General features: G+C 45.3%; 1 protein-coding gene across 8 annotated transcripts in view; it reads right to left on the bottom strand.

Annotated features, from left to right (window-relative positions):
- Positions 1-23,835, bottom strand: part of BICD1 (BICD cargo adaptor 1) — a 147,927-nt gene that overhangs the window by 90,668 nt on the left and 33,424 nt on the right. The window contains exon 3 of one of the 8 annotated variants that reach the window (XM_066634536.1): positions 20,526-20,659. The exons of the other annotated variants lie outside the window; for them this stretch is intronic. Within the exon in view, the coding sequence (XP_066490633.1) occupies positions 20,588-20,659 (72 nt within the window). The 3' untranslated portion in view covers positions 20,526-20,587. Of the gene's footprint in view, positions 1-20,525; positions 20,660-23,835 lie in introns of those variants that run through there. 8 annotated transcript variants of the gene reach the window in all.

The following is a 23,835-nucleotide window of genomic DNA, read 5'->3' as shown; positions in this document are numbered from 1 at the left end:
ATTGAATACAACCCTTCTTCAGAACATGGTATATATGGAGTAGATAAGCAGGGTAGAAAATAAATAAACTTGGGACCAAGAATCCTAGGCACTCAAACAGACTTGGAGGTCAGGCTCAATGGACCATGTTTTTTTAAGAGTTCAGCAAATAAAACCGGACCAAAATATTGGTCCGATGTGCATAATGTCCTTTGCATTATACAACCTTTAATCAAAATATAGTCAGAAATAATGGGAGTTACACAGTATTCACTGGTGATGTTTGGTCACTGTAGCTAACTTGATGCCTAAATAAGAACTAATGTCCTTTAGAAAACAATGACTTCATTGGCATCAGCTAAGGAGGTAGAACAGGGCCATCAGGAAAGCAACAGGGCATGGTAAATACCCAGCTATATACATGCCGTTTAAAGGATACCAATCAGAACATGTGAATAGAAAGACAAAACTGAGGTCCTCTTCCTTTCCCATTTTCACTGCACATCCTACTACCCATGTACACTACCAATTTAGGATAGCGCAACTACAGCATGTAGCAGCTTTTTGTGTTCAATTATTTATGCCATCTAATAGCCCCACATGTCTTCTCCAGCATTACTCCAGGCAATTTCATAAGTCAGCAATCTTCTTTTACCAGCTTCAGGAAAGCCCGGCCACAAGGTGACTTATGAGTCCCTTGCTCCTGGAGCCTTTTAATAATGCTGTTAGTCATAGGAAACAAAAGAAGGAAAGGCAAACAGATTCAAACCACAGAGGATTTCTAAATCAAGGCAGTCTTCCTGCTGTAACAGCTACTAGACCTATCAGAAAACTGCAGATTGCAAGGCAATCATCTTACCCAACTCTACAGTGATTTTATTTACATGGAACAGATGCTACCATTTCCTTTTACCACTCCATGTGCACATATTTATGTTTGCCTCTACAGATGCTTTGCCAAACTTCCAGATTTATCTCAATGTAAACATATGACCCACCAAGATCTGATAAGTACAACTCAACAAATAATATGTCACGTCAGATATAGATAGGACAGGCCTCAACATACTTTGAAGTTTGCACAGTGGTGAGATCCAAATGAACATTCCCAGTGTGGGTAGTCTATCCACACTGCATTCTTCCAATGGACTGCACATTTGTAGGTGTGCATTCCTCTTGTAAAAAGAGCAGGCAGCTAGTCCTCCCCTTTCTTTCCGAGGCTGGAAAACTACAGCTCCATTTCCATCCTTGTAACTAAGGAACGAGAGAGGGTGGAATAGAATCCCAGGAGAGGAATAAAGTTCTGTGCATGTTCCAATAAGCTGGGCAACCAGGTCTTATTCAGGCCAGGGCTTTGTCCCCAAAATGCCCAGCTCACAATATTGAAATACCCACAAGGCCCAAATTTTCAAAGTCCAGCTTCTCTGGCTTAAAGCCTCCCTCTGACCCTTGTTCAGGAAATGCTACCAGTCAGCATCTAACATCCTTCTCAGAAAACAAGCTGGCTACAAAAATAAGTCTGGTATGGGCCGCCAAGGACAAACAAACAAGACCAAGGATGTGAGACCCTGGGAAGACTAAGGCCAAGTAGTGTGATTGATTACCAAACCGTCAATAACCTGTCAATGCACATAGTATGGACCTTCCGACCAAACATTCCCAACTGATAATGGATGCTGATTTTGCTTTTCTGCCTGCTTGCGTGTTATTTTTCCCACGGATGCTTTCCCTCTCTTGCTACCCCTCCTCTATTTAGAATACTCTATAAAACCTGCATTATTGTAACTCTTCGGGGTCCTCCACCTGTGTATGCGGGGGTCCCATTTGCAAACGAATAAAAGCTTTTCCTTTCAGAAGTCCTCCGAATCCTCCTGACCTGTTTTGCTTCTCCGCTGATTCGTGGACAGCTTCAAGAACTCCAGGGTTGCACTACTTGTCTACTGACTTTTACGCAGCCTTTTATTTACATTAATGCTGGTTCAGAGGACATTCATTTTTCCCTTCTAGATTTTCCATTCATATATGTCCCTCCTAGAAATACGGCTGGCAAGGAAAGCTGGCTGGAGCCCTAGGTTTCCATGCCTTCTTTGTTATCAGCAAAATTCAGTACTTGAATTATAGCCATATGGTGGCCAAACCTGTTACCATTTGTGCAAGTCCCCTTAACTACGGTTTTTAGAAAGATATGGGGATGGTAAGGTTCTGTGTTTGACAGACAGACTTTGGCTTTAATCTGTTACCTAAGGAAATGGCCTTCCCTTGCTTTTTCAGACAAGAGGCATTTGTCAGGATTAGGCTAAGAACAAACAAGCAGCAGCCTATATGCGCTGGTGCCTCACAGTTATCTCTCTCCGCTTCTTCAGCTGTTGAAATTAATTATTATAGTCTGATCCCATGGGCAAAAACGATCTGCATTGCTTTACACTGCCTTGTGCCTCTTCCAGGAGCCTTTAAACTGGCCAGATGTGATCCTGTAATATCTCTGATGAAATTTCTGTCTCATTTTAGCTCCAAATGTGGAACCAAGGATAAACTGCAGGTATTCACGCAGTTGCTTTCTGACAGGACCAGAGTGGTGGTGGAATGGGGCAGTGACAGGAGTGGGGAGAGGGGCAGGTCAGACCGGGGGTTGGGGTTCAGCAGCAGTGCAGCGCATGCCAAATCCTAACCCCATTCCCAGGCCTTGATACACCTTGACAGATCAACTTGAACTTGCACCAGCTAGAGTTGGTGGAGGTCTGCGTTGACCCATGGTGGCTGTTGGGGGTTACCCCGGGACAATAGAACAAATGTTCCCTTACCCAGAGGAGGCCTCCAGTGGCCTGATGCATCACCACACAGGGATTTTCTTAGGATTGGGGTGCCCAACTATTTCATATATTTAAATGACATACCCCCCTGCTCTGCCATCTTAATTCAGTTCAGTGAAAAGGCAGCGTGTGTTCCCCCCCCCCCCAAAAAAGCTAGTATATATCAGGGACAGGGCTATGATAAATCTTTCACCTGGATGTGGTCATTTACTACATGCAAGGATCATTTAATGAAAGGGAGGGTTCAAAAATATGATTCCTGCAACCTAATATAGTCCTGAATTCTGCATAATTCTCAGACTGACATACATTTAGTTTGCACAAAATACTGCACAATTGGGTGGCATCATTCTGGGAAGGCACATTGTGGCTGTGAAATTCAGGTGTTCTAATGGAGCTCTGGAGGATTGAAAGGGGAGCATTCTGATAGGCATTTGACACATATCAAATCAAAGTGGAGGACATCGTTTTCAAGGTGGTCCAGAGCAAAGCCTACACCTGGAGTGCTAGTCCGTTTGGAGGCGGAGTGAGGAATGAGTTCCAGGTAGGCACAAAAGCAATAGAGACAAGGCTAAACTTTGATGCAGACAAAACAATAGGATCACGTCTGGATAAGGAAGCATGGATAAGTTTAGGATGACTTGAGAGCCCATCAAGGACTATTCAAAGGTGCTAAGATCAGTAGGAGATAAAGGCAGCAAGTCAGTCTTCATCTGCTAGCCAGGAATACTCATTGTTTTTCCTGAGAAGAGCTGTAAAGCCAAACTTGCCACTCCAACTATACTTGTCTCCAAACCTGTGATTTGCTGCAGGTTGGTTACAGTATTTGCTTCTTTCTCTCATTGTCCCCCAAGATCAAATTATCCCTGGTTCTTGCGGTGTTGGTGCCTGCTGCCGGTTGGATGGCAGAACCTGCTATCTTCTTCCTGTGCCTAAAAATAACCCCAGGAACTGAAAAATAAACTCATTTGTTTGTTTGCTGCATTTTTATCCCACCTATCCCACCTGTGAGAGGACCCAAGGCAGCTAAACAAACACTAGGACTTGTATTTCCTGCAAAAACATATCACACAAGAAGGCACCTCTCTCTGTCTCTCAAATGAGAAGCTCTCTCTTTTTTTCCCTTTCCCTTCTCCATCTCTCAGCTGGGTCAGTAACTCACTGTGAAGAAGATCTGTAAGAAGATCAGGCACTGTGTGTGCCTTTGAAGTGCAAATGTGCCTGTCCACTTTCCCCAGATGCTGACTTCTTCAAGGGAGGACACTCTTGGGAGGAGAAAAAGCTGGAGGAAAGTGGCACTGGCTTGTTAGTGAACCAAAATTGGGAGGACATGTCCCCTGAGCTTTGATTCTACATTTTAAGAAATGGGGCTGTAAATTCTGCCTGGGGACAGCATTAGCTTCTTATCTTTTCTGGGTTCTGCCTCTTACCTGGCAGAGTTGGAATGGGAGGGGGGAGAGTGAGAAACTCCCACTGTGCAGCTAAAAGAGCCTGGTAAAAGGTAATCTTTTTTCTGACATAGTATTATGAAATAAGATATAAATACTTTCATAACTGAGGAGTGTATGGACAACAACATTAGGGTAATTTTTTTAAGCTTTTTCCAATACATTAGAAGCAGGAAACCTGCTAGAGAAGCAGTCAATCTGCTGGATGACAAAGGGGTGAAAGGAAAAATAAAAGGGGACTGGGAGAATACAGAAAAATTAAATGAGTTGTATGCATCTGTCTTCATGGTAGAAGAGCTTGGACAAATACTTCCGCCTGAATAGCCCCCTCCCCACCCCTGGAACAGTATCTAGAGTACAAAGTCAAATAGAGGGTAAAAGACAGAGAGAGAACATTTCAGAATTTATTGACAAATTAAAGTTTAGCAAACCACTGGGCTCAGATGGAATCCACCCAAGAGTTCTTAAGGAACTCAAGTGTGAAATTACTGATCTTATGGCTAAAATATGCAACTTGTCACTTAAAATGTGCCAGAGGACTGGGAAATAGGTAATGTCATGCTAATCTTTTTAAAAAAGAGGAAGAGGGGATCTGGGAAACCACTGGCTGGTTAGCCTAACATCTATTGCAGATAAAATGGTGGAAAAACTGATCAAGGATAAAATCTTAAAGCATATACAGTAGAAGAACAAACTTTGCTTGAAGGAGAATCAGTCCAGTTTCTGTTAAGTCTTGCCTCGTGAATTTTTAGGGCATATCTGAAAAGGTCAAAAGGCATTTGGTTGTGGATGAACCCATTGATATATATATATATCTGGACTTTCAGAAGGTGTTTAACACAGTCCCTCACTAAAGGTCCTGAAAAAAACTCACAGTCAGTGAATAAGGGGCCAGACCCTCTTATGGATTAGGACAGGGATGTCAAACTCATTTCATACAGAGGGCCGAATGGTATTCATGATGCCTGCTGAGGGCCGAAAGTGATGTCATTAGGCAGGAAGTGATGTCATTAAACCGTTCATGACCAAAAATAAGCACTTTTTCTCACTTAGGAACTCATTAGCTGCAAATGACAGAAGAGAAAATATGTATATGGGAGAGCTCAATTTTCAAGTGGGCTGCCCTTTCAGCAGTAACACCTCTGCATGGCTCAGCAGCTGAGAGCCTGAGGGCCAGATAAAAAGCTTCCGCGGGCTGCATCCGGCCCACAGTCCTTATGTTCGACACCCCTGGATTAGGAAGTAGCTGAAGACCAGGAAAGAAAGTGGCTGTAAATCAGTAATTTTCACAATTGAGACAGGTGTAAAGCGGAGTGCCCCAAAGATCGGTCCTGGGACCAATTCTTTGCAACTTGTTCATAAATGACCTGGAGACAGGGATAAGCAGCGAAGTGGCCAAGTTTGCAGATGACACTAAACTTTTCTGAGTGGTGAAATCTAGAATGGATTGTGAAGAGCTACAGAACGATCTCTCTAAACTGGGGAAATGGGCAGCAAAATGGCAGGTGTGCTTCAATGTAAGTAAGTGTAATGTAATGCACATTGGGGCAAAAAGTCAAAATTTCATATATATGTACTGGACGTTCTGAACTGTCTGTGACCGTGTAATGGAAGACCAGAACATCATCAGATGGATGATGTGGTGTTGACAGCAATTCCATGTTTTGACAGCTGGTTGACAGCTCTGGGAAGGGCAGTGCAAACTCTACAGCTGTAATCAATCAAGGAAAATGGGGACTCTGATGGACACCTGAGCTTCCCTTGATGGGACTTTGAATGGACATGGACTGAAGAGATGGCTCACCTGAGCCTAATTTTGACTTAACAAGGGGCTAACAAGGTAGCTCACAGCTGAGCTGCATTTTGGATAATGGGACATCCAAGGATAAAAGGCAGCTTCAGAAGAAGCTCAAGACCCTGACCCAGACATACGGCACTGAGACCTACGAGACACCCCAGACCTAGAGCTGCCTGACCCAGAACTATGACACCGAGACCTATGGGACACCCCAGACCCACAGGACAGACACACTGGGAGAAGGGAACTGCCAGAACCCTGCTGGAGGACTCTGGCTCAGAGGAAGGGACTCTGCTGCAGTGGACTGCTACAGGAAGGATTGGACTGCAGAAGACTGAACTGGACTGTGCTTTGGGAGATTGAGCTGGAGTGGACTTGGACTGGAGCATTTGGACCTTTACCCACTAAGTTAAGTGGAGTTTGGGAGAGGGAAAGCCTCTGGACAAGAGGAATTGCAGGGAGTGTCAGTGTTTGTAGCAATAAATTTGGTTAATTGCTATAGATAAGGACTTCCATTCATTTCTCTGCACACCACAGCTATTGTTCTTGGAAATAAGGAAAAGTGTTAATTAGCCAAAAAAAAGTGGGCATTGGGAGACGGAGTATAATTCGAATGGGACAGACCAATCAGAAAAGAGTTCTTGGAAGAGTGGTAGACAGCTTGATGAAAGTTTCAACTCAGTGTGCAGTGACTGAAGAAGGCCAATTCCCTGCTTGGAATGGAAAAAAAAAATTGAGAATAAAATGGCCAATGTTATTATACCAATGTACAAATCAATGGTGAGGCCACATTGCGTATGGTTCTAATCATCACATCTCAAAAAGGATATAGTGGAATTGGAAAAGGTGCAGGAGAGAGAGACTGGTGCGCTGGGGCACCTTCTGATAGGAAAATTTAAGGAATTTTAAGATACAAAATGAAGCACAATAAGTAGGCCATGAGCTAAAGCAAGCAGTTAATGTAGACAGCCAAAATTGCCAGCTAGCAAAAAGTGACAGCAGAAAAACCACAAAATGCCATAGGACCATGGTTTCCAAACTGTATGCCACAGCACTCCAGGGTGCTACAGTGAACTCAAAGGGCACTATGGGATAATTTAAAGGTGCACCGGATATTTTAAACTTTAAAGGAAAACAGTGAGGGACACTGTGAAAATAATTACAATTGGCTGAAAGGTGCTGTGAAAAGAGAAAGTTTAGGAAGCACTGTCATAGGATATGGACAGCCCAATCCTGAGCTGCCCGGGGCACCAAGAAGGTCTGCACGCCCCAGGTTACCACGGAAGGTGCCTTGGGAGAAGGGGATTATCATCCCCTTCTCCCAGGTAAGGTAAGTAGCCCCGCAATGGGGCTACTCAGGCGTTTGTGTAGGGCGCAGAGCCCTTCACGAGAGCCTTGGATCTGTAGAGTGGGGCTCCGTGGACCTGCCTCCCTCCCTCACCCCGGCACGCCTCCAGCTCGCCCCCCCTCCCCGCATCATGCCTCTGCATCATGCCTCCCCTTGCCCTCTCCCTACCCCCACACCGGCCTCCTCCCTCCCCAGAACACCTCCTCCCCACCCCCATCCCCACCCCCGCCAACTGTGCCGCGGCTCAGCACTCCATGAGACTGCCAAATTAATAGAGAAAATAATGAATGTGGTGGAAATGTCTTGTATGGGAGGCACCAGCAGCTGCGCTTCTGCCCTGGAAGGCTGAGGAGCCCACACGCAGCCACAAAGCTAGCCTCCTCCTGCTTTAGCCGGGGCAAAGGAGGGAGGGGCAAGGCCAAGGGGGGGGGAAAGGAATGGACAGCGGGAGAAGAGGGAGATGGGGGGGCTGACGCCAAAGACCCAGGCGTGCTCCCAAGGTGCCCCAGGCCACCCGGGGAGGAGGAAGGCTGAGAGACTCTGTGAGGGGACTTTCTCACATCTCCTGCCCCTCTGCCCAGCAGCCCAATGGGAGCGCTTCCTCCCTCCCTTGTATGGGGTAAGACAGGCAGCACACAGGAAGCTGCTACTGCAGGCTTTGGGGCGCCAGCCCTGCACATGGTGCTGGTCCTGAAGTAAGTTTCATTAAAGTCATTGGTGCCTGCTCCCAGGAAAGTGTGGCTAGGATTGCAGCCTGAGAGCCCACTCCTATGCATGTCTACTCAGAAGTAAGTCCACTGTAGTCAGTGGTGCTTACTCCCAGGAAATTGAGGGTAGGATTGGAGCCCTAGTCAAAAGAGGGGGGGGTTTGCTCCTAGGTTAAGAGCCCAATCCTATGCATGTCTACTCAGGAGTCAGTCCATTATAGTCAATGGGGCTTGCTCCCAGGAAAGCGTGGCTAGGATTGCAGCCTGAGAGCCCACTCCTATGCCTGTCTACTCAGAAGCAAGTCCATTGTAGTCAGTGGGGCTTACTCCCAGGAAAGTGAGGGCAGGATTGGAGCCCTAGTCAAAAGAGGGGGGGTTTGCTCCTAGTTTAAGAGCCCAATCCTATGCATGTCTACTCAGGAGTCAGTTCCATTATAGTCAATGGGGCTTACTCCCAGGAAAGTGAGGATAGGATTGCAGCCTGAGGGCGTGGTGCGGACATTCCCATGGCAGGGTTGGAGAGGAGCTAGGTTGGAGGGGCGCATAGCTCACAGTGTGGCATAGCTGGAGGGGAGGGGAGGGGAGCTGGAGGGGAGCAGAGCGCTGAGGCCACAGCTTTGCGGCATCAGCCTTGCACATGCTGCTGGCCCTGCCTTGTTGCCTGCTGGAGGCTTATCTGTAAGAACGTCACACAAAACTAATTTTTATATGATCTTAAAGGTAAACCACAGAATTGCTTCTCCAATCCTATTGGAAAAGAAGTACATGCAGAATTTCACATAGCTGTGAGTGTTCATGAAATACAGCATGATGCAGCCATCCAACTAGGATACTGCTGGCTTAATTAAAAAATAAATACAATCTTGCACAGTATTACTATTACTGACAGCATTTATATGCTCCCTGTCCCTAAGGGGCTCACAGTGTAAAAAGAAACAAAAGAACACCAGCAGACAGCCACCAGAAAAGACACTGCTGGGGTGTGGAGGACCAGTTACTCTCCCCCTGCTCAATAAAAGAAGAACACCCACTTACCCAGCATGTAATTGCCCGGTGTGTACACAGTGAGCACAATTACCCAGCATGTAATTAACCTGTGGAACTCCTTGCCACAGGATGTGCTGATGACCTCTAGCCTAGATGACTTTTGGGTTTTGGGTTGCAGTTTAGGCACTCGGTCTCTAAAAGGTTCGCCATCACTGCCCTATGCCCATCTGCCAAACAGTCCCTCCTGTTTCCCCACTGGACAGGTAATCCAGGGTTTACAGTCTATCCAAGATGCCTAAGCACCCCATGTGAATGCCCACCCTTGTTTACATCTCCCACTACTCTATTTGAAGCGCCGCAACCCATTTACATTTTTCCTTATATAGCTTGCGGGTGCAGTTACTTCTTACTTCAGCCAGACACCTTAATTTAAGCATGACCACAGGTCTAGTTTCAACTGGAATTTCCCCTTCTTAGTTCCTCTTTGGCCTGTTTCCACTATTGACACTGGGGTGCTTGTAATAACTCACCTATAACATTTTAACTATTTCTTACAATTCACTATCGATATGCCTGCAATAACCTGCCTATTAGGAATGTTGCCTAACACAACATTCTACTGTTGCTTACAGTGGTACAACTGCATAGCATTTTGTACAACTGCATCACACCTGCAAACCCAGATATACCAAACAAAGATTATTCTGAAGAGAAAGTATGCATATGGACAGAATCTTGATACATTCTCCAGAGGTGTCGCTAGAGGGGGGGGGCGGTGCACTAAGTTTTGCAGAGAGTCTCCCTGCAGCATGCAAGTGGCTCCTCCCTCTCCCATCAGGAGCCCTTAGCCTCACTGCAGAGTACAAGCAGCTCCTCCCCTCCCCTTTGGAGCCATGTTGGGGGGGGGGGGAACGGAGGCAAATGGCTCCTGACGGGAGGGGGAGGAGCCGCTTGCACGCTGCAGGGAGGCTCTCTGCAAAACTTAGTGCACCACCCCCCCTCTAGCAACGCCACTGACATTCTCAAACAATATTACACATAATGAAACTGCCACATCATCCACAAAACGAGGGGTCTCCAAACCTTTCAGTATGAGGGCCACATCATATATTTTACACATTTTCCAAAAAAAAAGAAAAACTGAAAAAAAATCAGTTTTACAAATGAATGAATGAAACTTAAAAGAATGAATAAGTTTTACTTGGCTATTTTTGCGATCAGCAATCAGCAATTTTTGCAATCAGCATGATATGATTCAGAACAAAAAAGAAAAAGAAACAATGATATATAGTGAGTAAAAACATCAAACATTGCAAATGCTCTGACAGGAGAGAAAAAAAAACACCACTTGTTGTGAGCCAGATAAAATTTTGTGGCAGGCTGGATGTGGCCCCTGGGTTGTAATTTGGAGACCTGAGTCTGCAAGTGACTGATAAAGGTTCTTCTGCGAAAGAACCAAGCACAGAGTTGCTCTAACCAGGTCAGAAGTACAGGTTGTAAGATAAAGGGGAACTTGCTGAGCTTTGCCTAACCGGTAGAAAGGAATGTGATCTGTAGATAATGGTACCAGGAGTGGAGCAGTGATGCAAGGCAGGTGAAGGATGATTAAGGAGGTAAAAGATGAGGTGGTACCAATAGATGAAAATTTACTAAAATTCCAATGTCTTGAAAATGCTATATAAGCTGTTTGTAACAATGCCTGATCTGATTCAAAGTCTCTGGAGAGCCGTGAGAATGCCAAATAAAGGATCTTCTGCTTTTCACTCAGCACCTGTGTATTTGGTCTCTGCATTGCACCGGACAGGCACCTACCAGCTGTTTGAGCCCTTGAAGGGCGGGCCAGTACTCAGGTTCGGGGGCAACAAAAGAATAAATTTCTTCTCTTCCTATGACAGGGGTAGCTGAACTGGTTTAATGTAAGAGCCACATACAGTAAGCTTCAGATGTTTGAGAGCCACAATATTTAAAAAGCATTTAAATTCTTAACTATATTTACTTGCCATGAACATTAAACCTAAGTTTTAATCCAGTGGACATTCAGTTTATGCCTGGCAAATAATTGTAAAGCCTGATAATTTTTTATTAACTTTTTATATTAATTGTGATACAAAAAGGAGGTCAGCCAACATATCTTCGAGAGCTGCACATTATATATCAAAGAGTTGCGTGTGGGCTGCGAGCTGCAGTGGTCTCCAAACCACAGGTTACTGCGTAAGGGAAAAAAACTTCCCTGTTGTGCATGGAGCTTACTGTTCCGCCCAGTACCATCTTATCTTTTAACCTGAACTTCTCACAAAGTCGCTCTGGCCAGTCACTTCTGCCCATAAATCGAGCACAGAGCCTCCCGGGGCAACAGGCAGTGGAAATATGGTCTGTGTCAGCATGAAAGCTCAGCCTTCTCTGTTTTTCAGAAAATAAGATATTGGGATGAAACCAAGCACTATGCTCTCTGAGAATTTACAGTCATCATGGTCCTTTAAGCCATAAATCTTTCTATCCAAGACAGCCAAGTGCCAATTATAATGAGTTTTGCACCTCCTCAACCTTTTTAGACTGGGTAATTGGGCAACTGGAGCATACCTGAGAGGTTACTCGTAGGTCAGGGTGAGATTCTCATCTGATGTTCAATAAGAGTTTGAATTAATCAGGATTTAAATTCTCTTTCAAGGGACAGCTCCATTCCCCAACCATGATCTATGGTGTATTCCTGATGCTCCTTGGATAAAAAAATGAGGCAGCTCAAAAAAAGAGTTGTTTTCTTTTGGTTAGTGAAGTTTTAATTGCAGGCCCACATTTAGGTCCTTGATTACCCTCCCCACAGTCTACAAAAGCACACCTCAAGAATGCAAGTGAAGCTATATGCCAGAATGTAGTGTATGTGGAGGAGGGAAGATAGGACAGCATATGTGAGGTCCATAGTAACATATAGTATGCAATAGTACATCTTTGATATGTATGATAATGTTACAACACACCATCAAAGTCATAATATACATGATCTAGCACACCACTCCCATATTTGCTTCATTAATGGTCCCATGAACTTATATTTATTAACAATCTAGATGAGGGGTGTCATTAGGCCTGAGTGCCAAATGCGGCGCCCAGAAGCAATTTATCCTCCACCACCCCCATTATAATTGGGCTCTCCCAGCATGATAACTGGACCCTCTCATATCTTGAAAATATGAAAAAAAAATTGCCCATTTGCTTTTCTGTCATTTGCAGCTAATGAGTTTCTAAGTGAGAACAAAGTGCTTATTTCTGGCCATCATCTGCTTAATGATGTCACTTCCAGCCCTCAGCAGGCAGCATGAATGCTAACTTCAGCCCTCTGTAAGAAACAAGTTTGACACCCCTGGTCTAGACTCTAAACTAGTGCTTTTCAGTCTTTCAGCTCAGGGAACATCGACAAGGTGCGAAATTGTCAAGGCACACCATCAGCTTTTAACAATTGACATGGCACACCATGCTGCTGGTGGGGGGCTAGCATCATCCAGTGGCCCTAGTAATAAATGACCCTCCCCTAAATTCCCACAGCACACCAGCAGACCATTCGTGGCACACCAGTGTGCCACGGTACACTGGTTAAAAATCATTGCTCTAAACTCTCTCACCATCATGGGGTCTAATATTGTTTTGCAACATTTTTAACTACTTACAGCAACAAGTCTTTTCTGCTTTAAGCTATATGCTTCGATATGCAGAGAAGAGAGGAAGCAAATACGCCAAGCATAAAAGGCACTGAGATAGAGGAACAACGAAATTCAGGTTCACATACATGCCCCATCTCCAAGAAACAAGCATGAACATGGGTCTAAGTGAGTGAAACAGCTATCTCATGGAGATCCAGAAAAACACACACACTCACACACAACACTGTGATATCAGCATTGATGAAAAATAATCTGTCATACTGATATATCGTTAATGGAGCCTGCATCTCTAATGGAATATTGATTTCGCTAATGTCCTTCCATGCTGTCATCCAAGAGTATAATATTCTTGTTTATTATGCAGTACTTCAGTTCACACAAGGTAACGCTCAACATAACTCAACACTGTATTCAGTAAGAACATTTGTTCTGACTTTTGAGCTCAAAAGTACTTACTAACCTTTTGAAGGGCATATGTCCCAGAAGGGAAAAGCAACACATATCCAGCTTTAGCAGCTTCTCCCTGGATGCCAGAAACTACAGTGGAAACGATATAGTGAGCTAGGAAGGGCTACTAGCCTATGAGCAAGGAGGCAGAGCTGGCTGTGGTGCTAGGCAGGCTAAAAGGGCCGCTAGTACCACCACCTTTCTTGCCAAGGAGGCTGCAATAGGTGGGCTGAGACAGCTGCTGCTGCCGCTACCATTGGCGTCACCGCCAAAGCAGTGGAGGCAGGAAGCATGTGCCTGCGCACTCCCCCCACAAAGGATGCAGCAGGGGGTACATGACCCCCCACAAGGGTGGCTGCAGCAGTGCGGACAGCTTCTGGCACTCTTCTCCTTGGACCGGGCCTGTCGAACCTGTCTTTCCTCTCCATTTAAACTGTTGACAATGCAAGGACTTTCTTGGCCCTCAACCTGGAGAACAGATTGTCAGTTTCCAACTCCTCCTTGCTTCGTGCCCTCTACTGTGCTGCACATTCTTGACTGCCAACACAGCGCATGCAGACAGAGTGTCACCCCCTTGCTTCAGCATTTTGGGAGACACATTCCCTTGCTGACAAACACCACAAAATCAGGGAGCTTACAGAATGCATTGAAAATGTTTGTGAAGCATGATCCATGTCCATCCCCCCTTATTTTGCTGAGCTCTAACTATGACAGCTGCCTGCTGCTACTCAGGCTGTTCAATGTTTCCTTCTGTCTCTCCACTTTCAGAGACGGCACCTCAATCCACATTTTTCTTGAATATAAGCAAAAGAGATGATTATATAGTCAATATAATCAAAAGATGTTCCCTGCTAACTGGGGAGAGTCACTGGCCTGCCTTACCTCAGCTGTGTCTTTTCTAGTGATTGTCTGCTGGTGTTCTTCTGCATCTTTTTAGATTGTGAGCCCTTTTGGGACAGGGAGACATTAGTGATTTGATTTTCTCAGTAAACTGCTTTGTGAACTCTTCGTTCAATAGTGGTATAAAAATAGGTACTGTTATTAATAATAATATGTCATGACTGCTTCCAGTGTCATGGGCAGCCCAAACCTAAGCTGTGCTGGTGAAGCAGGGCCGCATGGCCTGCACTGCATTCAGTGCAACTCGGGAGACGGCTGGAGGTCTCCTTGGCGTAAGGGTATATTTTCTCTTACCCCAAGTAAAGTCCCAGTACCTATGGGATTCTTGGATCTGCGCCAGCTATTTAGCTGGGGCAAATCTGGGAAGCCCGGTGTAATGCCAGGCAAGCTGGGAGAGAGGATATGGTAGAGGAGGCCTCTGCCAAACCCACCCCTGCTGGACCCAATCCACCCCAGATTCTTCCCTCCCCCCACCCACCAGAAACACCCTCTCCCTGCCTCCCAGCCACCCTCCCCATGCCCCTGGGCTGCCTGGCCCAACCTTACCTGCACTGTCCAGCTGATTATCAGGATTCAGCATCAGCAGGGCGGTGCAGGCCACTCTGCTGGCACTGCTTACTTCAGAGGCGTTGCAAACATGCTTCATGCTACATTTGCAACACCTTCAGGAGGTGCAATGGCCACCATGCCAGCCAAGGAATAAGTTAAGGTTGCACCATGAATTTCACAGATTAATTGACAGAGTAAGTGGCAATAACTATGGAATCTCTTCCATTTGCAGGCATGCTTTAACATCTTTCATCTTAAATGCTTTGAAGGAACCAAAGAGTTGATCCAGTACAATTCCTCCAGCTGTGGATACTACTTTTGGCTAAGGTAATACCAGGTAAGGTTAACCTGGATAACTTTCCATGGCTGAAATTTCCCCTAGAATCCAGTTCATGATACTTGAGGATCACAGCTAGATGCTGTAGGAGCGTGCATATAATGCACTGCATTAATGACACTGTGACATTAATGACATTCTCTTAGCAGTCCATTTGTGGCAAGTAATTGTGTGTGCTACTCCTGTAAAATGTCTGCCTGACTTTTATAAATAGTACTAGGTAGCACTTCGGGGAAGCACTGTGCCCTGTAGTGATGCATCAGCATGCATCAGGCAGACATTCACCAGGTGTTTCTCTAACAAGTGATTGGGGAGGCTTCATGTACTGGATTTCTGCCTGGATACATCCATCTCCCACTTACTGTCAAGCTGAAAGACAAAGTGTGAGTGAGTGGAGTCTCATTTGTAAATCCTGCATAATATACGGTACTGTGCAAAGTCTTTACTGCTTGCATGATGCAAAACTTAAGTTGACCATCATAATTTCCCATGCCTTTTGTAGCAAAAATTGTAAGTACCTTGAAACATAATCACAGGGAACCTATGAGACAACTTGAGACTTCTCTGAGGCTTCTCTGATTAAGGATTCTTTGACTGCAGTACCTGGTCCTAGTTTGCCAGAGGGATATCAGCCCCCTAACGCTTTCCTTCTCTGCCTCTCAAGGAACACAGAACAACTGGGAACACTGAAAACTGACAAGAGCTGAAGCAGTCCACAGAAGGAACTTTCCTGGTTGGCTGGAGAGATAGATGGCAGGGAGGATTCTCTTCGCTGAAGATACTTAAGAAACACAAGGCAGTTCTATTTTCAGTCAAAGAGGAGACAGAGGGCCCAATCCTATACAGTGCGCACTGGCTTACCGCCAGTGCACACTGTCACAAACACGCTATAAGGCACATTTGCAGGCCCTAGCACCAGCAGATGGCCAGTGCTAGCTCAGTGCTGGCAGGCGATGGGCTAGCACCAGCGGAACACCAGAGCTCCGCTGCTTGGCGGTCGCGTGGACTGCCAGGCAGCAGAGAGGTAGGTGGGGACGTGGGGGGAGACAGGGAGAAGGCGTTCTGCGGTGGGAGAGGTGGAGAGGAGGCATGCCGGGGAGGGAGGTGGGACTGGAGGCTCTTACTTCTACACCAACCTTTGGGTCATCGTAGAATTGAGTAGCCCCATTGTAGGGCTACGGGCCTTACCCGGAGAAGGGGACAAAAGTCCCCTTCTCCTGAGGAGCCGCCAGTGTTGCCCAGGTTGCGCTCAGGATGCAGCGGCAGCCATTTCTGGTGCTGCTGCAGCCCTGGGTGCCGGACACTGGGCTGCCCGTCAGCTAAATAGTTAAATTCTCCACCTAGAATTGGTAACCCAGAATTGGCAACCTGTTGCTGGTGCAGTGTAAGGTCTGCTCCGACAAGGACACCTTGGTCTAAAACCATTACAGTCCATTCTTTTTGGTCATTGGAGAGGGCCCTGCTGTTTGTGCTGCCATCAAGAGAGATTAGGGGGATGGCAGCCAGAAATAGGTCCTTTTCAGTGGTGTCACCTGTACTGTGAAATCCCCTCCCCTTTGAGTTGAGGAGTTGAGAACAGCTCTTTCATTGCTGACCTTCTGATGAGGCCAGGAGACTTTTTTTATTGCGGAAAGCCTTTGAGGTCCATTAGAGGGTATGATGGCTGCTTTCTTAGTGTAGCCCACTACCAAATCTCACAGACCCCCCCCCCCCCCCGTAAGCAGGTGAAGCCAGACCTGTGGAAGCAATGAGCGGGCATGGTTCCTGTACAATAGGGGAGGAGGAATGAGACAAAGAGAGTGCGTATTTGAGGGGAAAGCTTGCGAATGTGCAACCCGACTGCTTCTTACTGACAACTTGAAAAATTGCTTAGCTAAGCTAACACAAACCAGACAGTTGCTGATAAGTAAGTTTTGGGGAATCCGCTAAATATAAGTGAGAAAGACAGCAGTCTCAGACTGGTTGAGACATGAGGAAAAAAAAAAAAAACCAAGGTCAGGGAGGGGGCAAGCAGTGAAAAGGACAGAGTTGGAAAATATTGAGAAGTTTTCTTTCTTTTTTTCTTACTCTTTGTGTGAACTCTCACTAAAATGTATAAAAGTATAACACCCCGGTGAATAGGCATTTCTGAATTTGAGCTGTGTCTCTCAGAAGTCATACAAGCACACTTTGCTCAAATAAAGAACCTTTTACCCTTCTTGCTTTTGACACTGGACAAACCATACTGTCTATCAGCTGGCTCTGCCCCTTCAGGATAGCGGTATGACATTAGTAATTAATTGTTTTTTTAATTGATTATTTTTATCAATGCTGCTGTTTTGCTTTTATTTTCTATTTTATAGTTTTATTTGTATTTTATAGTTTTTTATGTACATCTTTTATGTTTTTTAATTGTTGTTAGCTGCCTTGGGTGCCCTCCAGGGAGAAAGGTGGGTGCCCTTTACGGAGAAAGGTGGGTAACAAATCAAACCAATAAATAAAATAAACCTTCCTGGGTTCCTTGATTACTTTCAAGACTGCTGCCCTGCAACCCCTTGGTGGGGGTTGAACACTGCTACTCATTGACTTCAAATCTTCAGCAACAAGAGACTTGCTGCCTGGTTTTCCATAGGACCCAATTCTAGGTCCTTTTTCTGCCTGATTTTCCATTGGACCCAATTCTGAATCAACCTAATGCTCTACTTCATTGTTCTGTTCAGTTCTGACAAACAATAGTACCTAACTCAGGGCCCAATCCTAAAAGTACGTGCCAGCTTACTGCTGGAGCGCACTGTTGCAAATGTGCCATAAATGTGCCCCAGTACTGGCCGGCATTGGACTAGCACTTGTGGAGCACTGGCGCTCTGCCACTTGGCGGTTACGCGGACTTCCAGGTAGCGGAGAGGTAGGTAGGGACATGGGGAAAGGTGGGGAGGAGGTGTTCCAGGGCAGAGGGAGGCGGAAGGAGGGCAGGAAGGTGTGCTGGGGCGAGGGGCCGGGGCGGGAGGGAGGCGGGACCAATGGAGCTCCACCGAACCCTAAGCCTCCGTATCGGGCCACCCGCCTGACACAGAGGCTCTTACTACTACACCAACTTTTGGGTCGTCATAGAATTGAGTAGCTCCATTACAGGGCTGCTCACCTTACCTGGGGTAAGGGGATAAATGTCCCCTTCTCCTAAGGAGGTGGCGGCAGCTGCCTGGGGCGTGCTGGATGCAGCAATAGCCATTTTTGGTGCCACTTCAGCCCCGCACGCTGGACAGCTCAAGATTGTGCTGTCAGTGCCTACAGAAAAGAGCAGATGCTTTCGGAGGCCGTTCCTGCTTCAAGTTGAAATGGTGAAGTCAAGGTGGGGGAGAAACCACCGATAGAGCTTAATTTTGTAAAGTATTTAAGATCATTCAATGCAACTATCTGGAAGTTCAACAAACTAACATATTGTCTCAGGATCATGTTTTTTAATAAGGTTAATTGGAATGAATGAATCACTGGTATTGAAAAATGCCACCATCTGTTATATTTTCATGACTTGGAACTGTAACAACATCTTTACACACACATAGTCCTGTATCCATAGCAGCTATAAAAAGCAGTTATTTTTAAACCTGGGGGAAACACATATTAAAGATTTCAAAAATGTCTCCACACAGCTTGGTATGTTTATAAGGGGGTCATTTGCCCCAAAATTGTCCTAACTAAGCCAGGACAGCCATGATTTTCAGATCCATTCTGAATTTCAAGCATCAGGGAGCGCTGTGTGTGGGAAAAGGTGTCACAGGGGCTTTGCCTACTGAAGTTACATGTACTTTTACTTCAGTATTTTGTATGTACCAGGCCATGCTGCTCTTTGTTCCAGCCACTGATGCATAGGAATGGCCATTTTTTAATCCATATTTGTTCTGCCCCAGCCCCACACCCTACTAAATCAAAGTTTAAGTACATGTAATTTAAATAATCAAAATATGCATAAATTAAATAAATATATAAATATAAATTAAATAATCAAATATTTTTCCTGTGTTTACTCCTGCTTTTATTTTAATGCCCTTTCTTTTTTGTCTCCCTGTGTTGAATTATGGAATGTTAGTTCCTCAAGGCAGGGATCTGTCCTCATGTACTTTCTAAAACGCCATGAATATAGATAGCATTATCTATGTCATGTAATCACTAATATGTGAAATAACAGAGGCTATTCAATGTGCCTTTTGTATCAATCAATGTGTCTTTTGTATGTGACCCTTTTTTATCTTGATATAAAAAGTGCTTGGGATCCTGGAATGGGGGCCAGATGCTTTTAGGCTCTCACCCAGCACTGTTCAATAAACCCAGACACTATTTTCTATTTCCAGTCTTGTGTTTTGTAATTAATTTCTCCTACAGAGGTCACATGTGAATAGCAAAACGTCGTGTATGTACCTCTGGAAATTCCAAACACACATCCAACAAACTAACTTTGACAGTGGAAGTCCCGCCCCTTTTTACCGGAAATCCCGCCCCCTAAGGGGGTTCAAGTGACCCCTCAAACAACTCTCCCCAAGACTGTCAACCACTAGGGAGGGGTTTTGTAGCATCCCAACATTTGGTTTGGCGGGAAAAGGAGCCCCCCAATCAAGTGTTGGAAAGGGGTTCATGTGACCCCTCAAACAACTTCTCCAGTTCCCCTCGACCACTAGGGAAGGGTTTTGTAGCACCCCGACACTTGGTTTGGCAGGAAAAGGAGCCCGCCAATGAAGTGTGGGAAAGGGGTTCATGTGACCCCTCAAACAACTCACCCATTTCCCCTTGACCACTAGGGAGGGGTTTTGTAGCACCCCGACATTTGGTTTGGCGGGAAAAGGAGCCCGCCAATGAAGTGTGGGAAAGGGGTTCATGTGACCCCTCAAACAACTCACCCCATTCCCCTCGACCACTAGGGAGGGGTTTTGTAGCACCCCGACATTTGGTTTGGCAGGAAAAGGAGCCCGCCAATGAAGTGTGGGAAAGGGGTTCATGTGACCCCTCAAACAACTCACCCAGTTCCCCTTGACCACTAGGGAGGGGTTTTGTAGCACCCCGACATTTGGTTTGGCGGGAAAAGGAGCCCGCCAATGAAGTGTGGGAAAGGGGTTCATGTGACCCCTCAAACAACTCACCCCATTCCCCTCGACCACTAGGGAGGGGTTTTGTAGCACCCCGACATTTGGTTTGGCAGGAAAAGGAGCCCACCAATGAAGTGTGGGAAAGGGGTTCATGTGACCCCTCAAACAACTCACCCCAATGCCACTGAACAATAGGCACAGGTTTCATAGCTCACGGACCACTGTGTGGAGCCAATGGGAAAAAAGGGGGGAGTGGGAACAGGTCCGGACATGTCCTTGTATTTAAGGCCCAGGGCCTTTGGGGGGAGGGAGAAACCCGTTCAGCCTTTGCTGTTGCTGCTGTTTCTGCCATGGCCTCCCCTCTGAAAAGCTCTCCCACATTGCCTTCTGAGATGGAGGCTCCCCAGTTGGAGTGCGAATCCCCTGCCGGGGAGGAGAGTGAAAATCACACTATGGTGGTGGTCAAGATGGAGAGCCCCAAGGAGAAGGAGAACGTGCTGCCTTCTGAGGGGGGGGAGACCCCGGTCAGACCCGTGGATTCTCAAAACTACGTTCGCAAACTGTTCAAGATGGAGAGCTGCGATGAGCCGGAGACCCCAGACAGACCCACTGATTCTCAAAGCCTACCGCAGGCATCTATGAAGAAGAAGCAAAAATGTAGGCGTTATGAGGATGACGAGGAGGAGGAGGATGACGTGTTACCGTTTCCATCTTTGAACCTGGTTTACCAATTTGCAATGGAAGAACCACCTGTACCTAGAGAAACTGAAGCAGAGGTAAATCATTGTGCTTGAGTGCATACGTGAGTGTGTTGCCAGAAATGTAAAATCAAAAATACTTATTTGTGTTTTTTTTTTTCTGTAGGCTATTCCAAAGAAGGATGTGAAGCAAGACGCTTTCAAAACGTTACGAAACATTTTAGGGGTTCTCCCGCTGGACAGACAGAACAAAAATCTGACATCACAAACACGACAAAGAATCACGAAAAGTTTGCTGAGGGCAAGTTTGTTCACCATTGTGAAGTATTGTGTATCAAAATTTCTCGAGGTGTCCTGTGAGGGATGTCGAACGAAGTCCTCAAACCAGGACGCCCACGTTTGCTTGGAATGGACTCAGGAGTTTATTCGAGACATGCTACGCAGGGTTATGAAGAAATTGGATATTGGAAGTCTGTTGCACACATGTATCTGTATTGCATTTTCATTAGGTTGTCTTGAGATCAAGCAGGAATTTCCTGAATACGTTATGTCATTATTGGATCATGTATATAAATTTGAATCTGAACCCCATAAAATAGCCGCTAAACTGCTTCAACCGCAAGACCGTGTTTTTCTTTTTTCTGTTGAAAAAGCTGTGAAAGCCAAATCTTTTTGGTTTTATCTGATGTAATATTAATGGAATAATAATGGAGTGGAATGGAATATTAATATATGGATCTTGCACGATTAGGAAAAAAAAAAGTAGAGAGAAGACATGGGGTGAGAGAGGGAATGCTTATTTTAAAAAAATGTGCGTGTTTAGGAATAAAATGCAGATCTTGCATGACTAGGGAAATGATGCTTTCAATGGAATTTTAGAAGTAGAGAGAAGACATGGGGGTGAGAGAGAGGGATTGCTTATTAAAATGTGCATGTTTAGGAATAAAAATTATATTTTTTATATGAACTTTTGACTGTTCTGTTGCTTACAGGGGGATTAATTCAAATGAATTTAGAAGACATGGGCTTGGGGGGCATGGGAGAATAGAACCTGCTCACATAGGGGTTATACCAAAAAAAAAGGACTGAAAAATCAGAAGCTGATCAGACACATTTCTTTTCTATATGGGAAAACAATTTCAGCTATTTTATAATCCATGAGACTGGGAAGCAGAATCTGTATCTGGATTTTGCATGTGCCAAAACCAAACACAGGTCAAAACTGGGGTTAATCCAGGACTATTGCATTCCAATAGTTTGGAAATATATCAATCTTTGACATGGGAACAGAATCTGTATCTGGATTTTGCACGTGCAAAAACCAGACACAGGTCAAAATTGGGGTTAATCCAGGACTATTGCATTCCAATTACTTGGAAATTTTTCAAACTTTTTGACATGGGAACAGAATCTGTATCTGGATTTTGCACATGCAAAAACCAGACACAGGTCAAAACTGGGGTTAATCCAGGACTATTGCATTCCAATTACTTGGAAATTTTTCAAACTTTTTGACATGGGAACAGAATCTGTAGAACAGCTAATATCACAGTAGGGTTCTGAGAAAGAAATCGAAACTCTTAGCTAAAGATAGAAATTGAGCTGTTTCTTGGGTGCTCAGGTAGAGTTTCCCAAATGAATGGGAAGTATGATCCTGACATATACACAATATATGCCTTTTATAGTTTTAGGGTTGAAAGGGTTGGATAGATCAGAAACAGTTAAATCTTTACCAAATATAGAACATATAATAAGGATGGGAAGGTATAAATCAACTGCTAGAATACTGGATAATGGCTATATTAAAGAAAAAGACTATGGATGTGGTCTTCCTCCTTTTTGTGCCATGACTCAAATGAATTAATAAATAGAGTGAGGACCAACCATTGGCCTCCTGGGATCCTATTTGCCCACTCCATGTCCCTGTCTCTGCCTACTACCCACCCCTTACACCCTCCCAGCACTATTCACTGTAACCAAATATTCTTATTAGAGTGAGAAGAAAAAGTGACCATGAAGCCTGGCACTAATGAAAGCTATTTTAGCACAATTGCTAAGAACCTGAGCAGGAATATGGCACAATCTCCTGGCACGGGGGGGGGGTATACAGATGCCTCCCCCTTTACCTTGTGGTGCTCTAGTCCAGTGGTCTTCAACCTTTTTCATTCTTGTAAGTTGCCGCAACCCCACAACCGAGGCTTCATGACCCCAGGGGGATATCAACCCCAAGGTTGAAGACCACTAGACTACAGGATAAGGAAGAGCTGCAGGAACATAACCAGAAGGAGAGTTGGATTTATCATTTAAGAACATACATAGATGAGTGTTCCCACTGACTACAAGTTCTTGACACCCCCAAAAGGAGTTCCTGACCGCAAAAAGCAGGTCCTTAAGCCATTTGTGCCCAACATTGTATATATGCAACAGGGATCAAATGTGTACACCTGTGGACTGGACAGAAATGGGTTAAGGAGGCAATTACTGAGGCCCAAACCAACATTCAGTATAGCAGGAAGAACTTAGGTCAGACAGAGAAATAAGAAATCATATTGCTACCACATTTCCCAACGATAATGCTTCAATTACCATATACACAGTGCAATGCTATGCATGTCTACTCAGACGTCCCATTAACTTCGATGGGCCTTACTCCCAGAAAAGTGTATATAATGACCACAGTTAACAGGTGGTCATCCAGCACTAGTTACACTTGCTCCTAAATGAAAGTATCATATCAGACACTGCAGACATCAGTGGGACACAATTCTTTCGCCCTGGATCACTTACTATGCAAAACTTTGCATGTTGCATGTACACGAAAATATTCCATGAGAGTATCTTCTGTCTAGAACAGGGGTGCCCAAACCCCGGCCCCGGAGCCACTTGCAGCCCTCGAGGCCTCTCAATGCAGCCCTCAGGGAGCCCCCAGTCTCCAATGAGCCTCTGGCCCTCCTGAGATTTTTGGAGCCCACTCTGGCCTAACGCAACTGATCTCAGCATGAGGGTGACTTTTTTGACGTCTCATGTGAGCTGTGGGATGAGGGCTTCCTCCACTGCTTACTGTTTTATGTCTGTGATGCAACAGCGGCAGCAAAGGAAAGGCCAGCCTTGCTT

Source organism: Tiliqua scincoides, chromosome 7, assembly GCF_035046505.1.
Source record: "Tiliqua scincoides isolate rTilSci1 chromosome 7, rTilSci1.hap2, whole genome shotgun sequence".
Classification (NCBI taxonomy): Eukaryota; Metazoa; Chordata; class Lepidosauria; order Squamata; family Scincidae; genus Tiliqua; species Tiliqua scincoides.
Note: the sequence above shows the minus strand (reverse complement) of the source record. Positions and strands in the feature narration are given on the sequence as shown.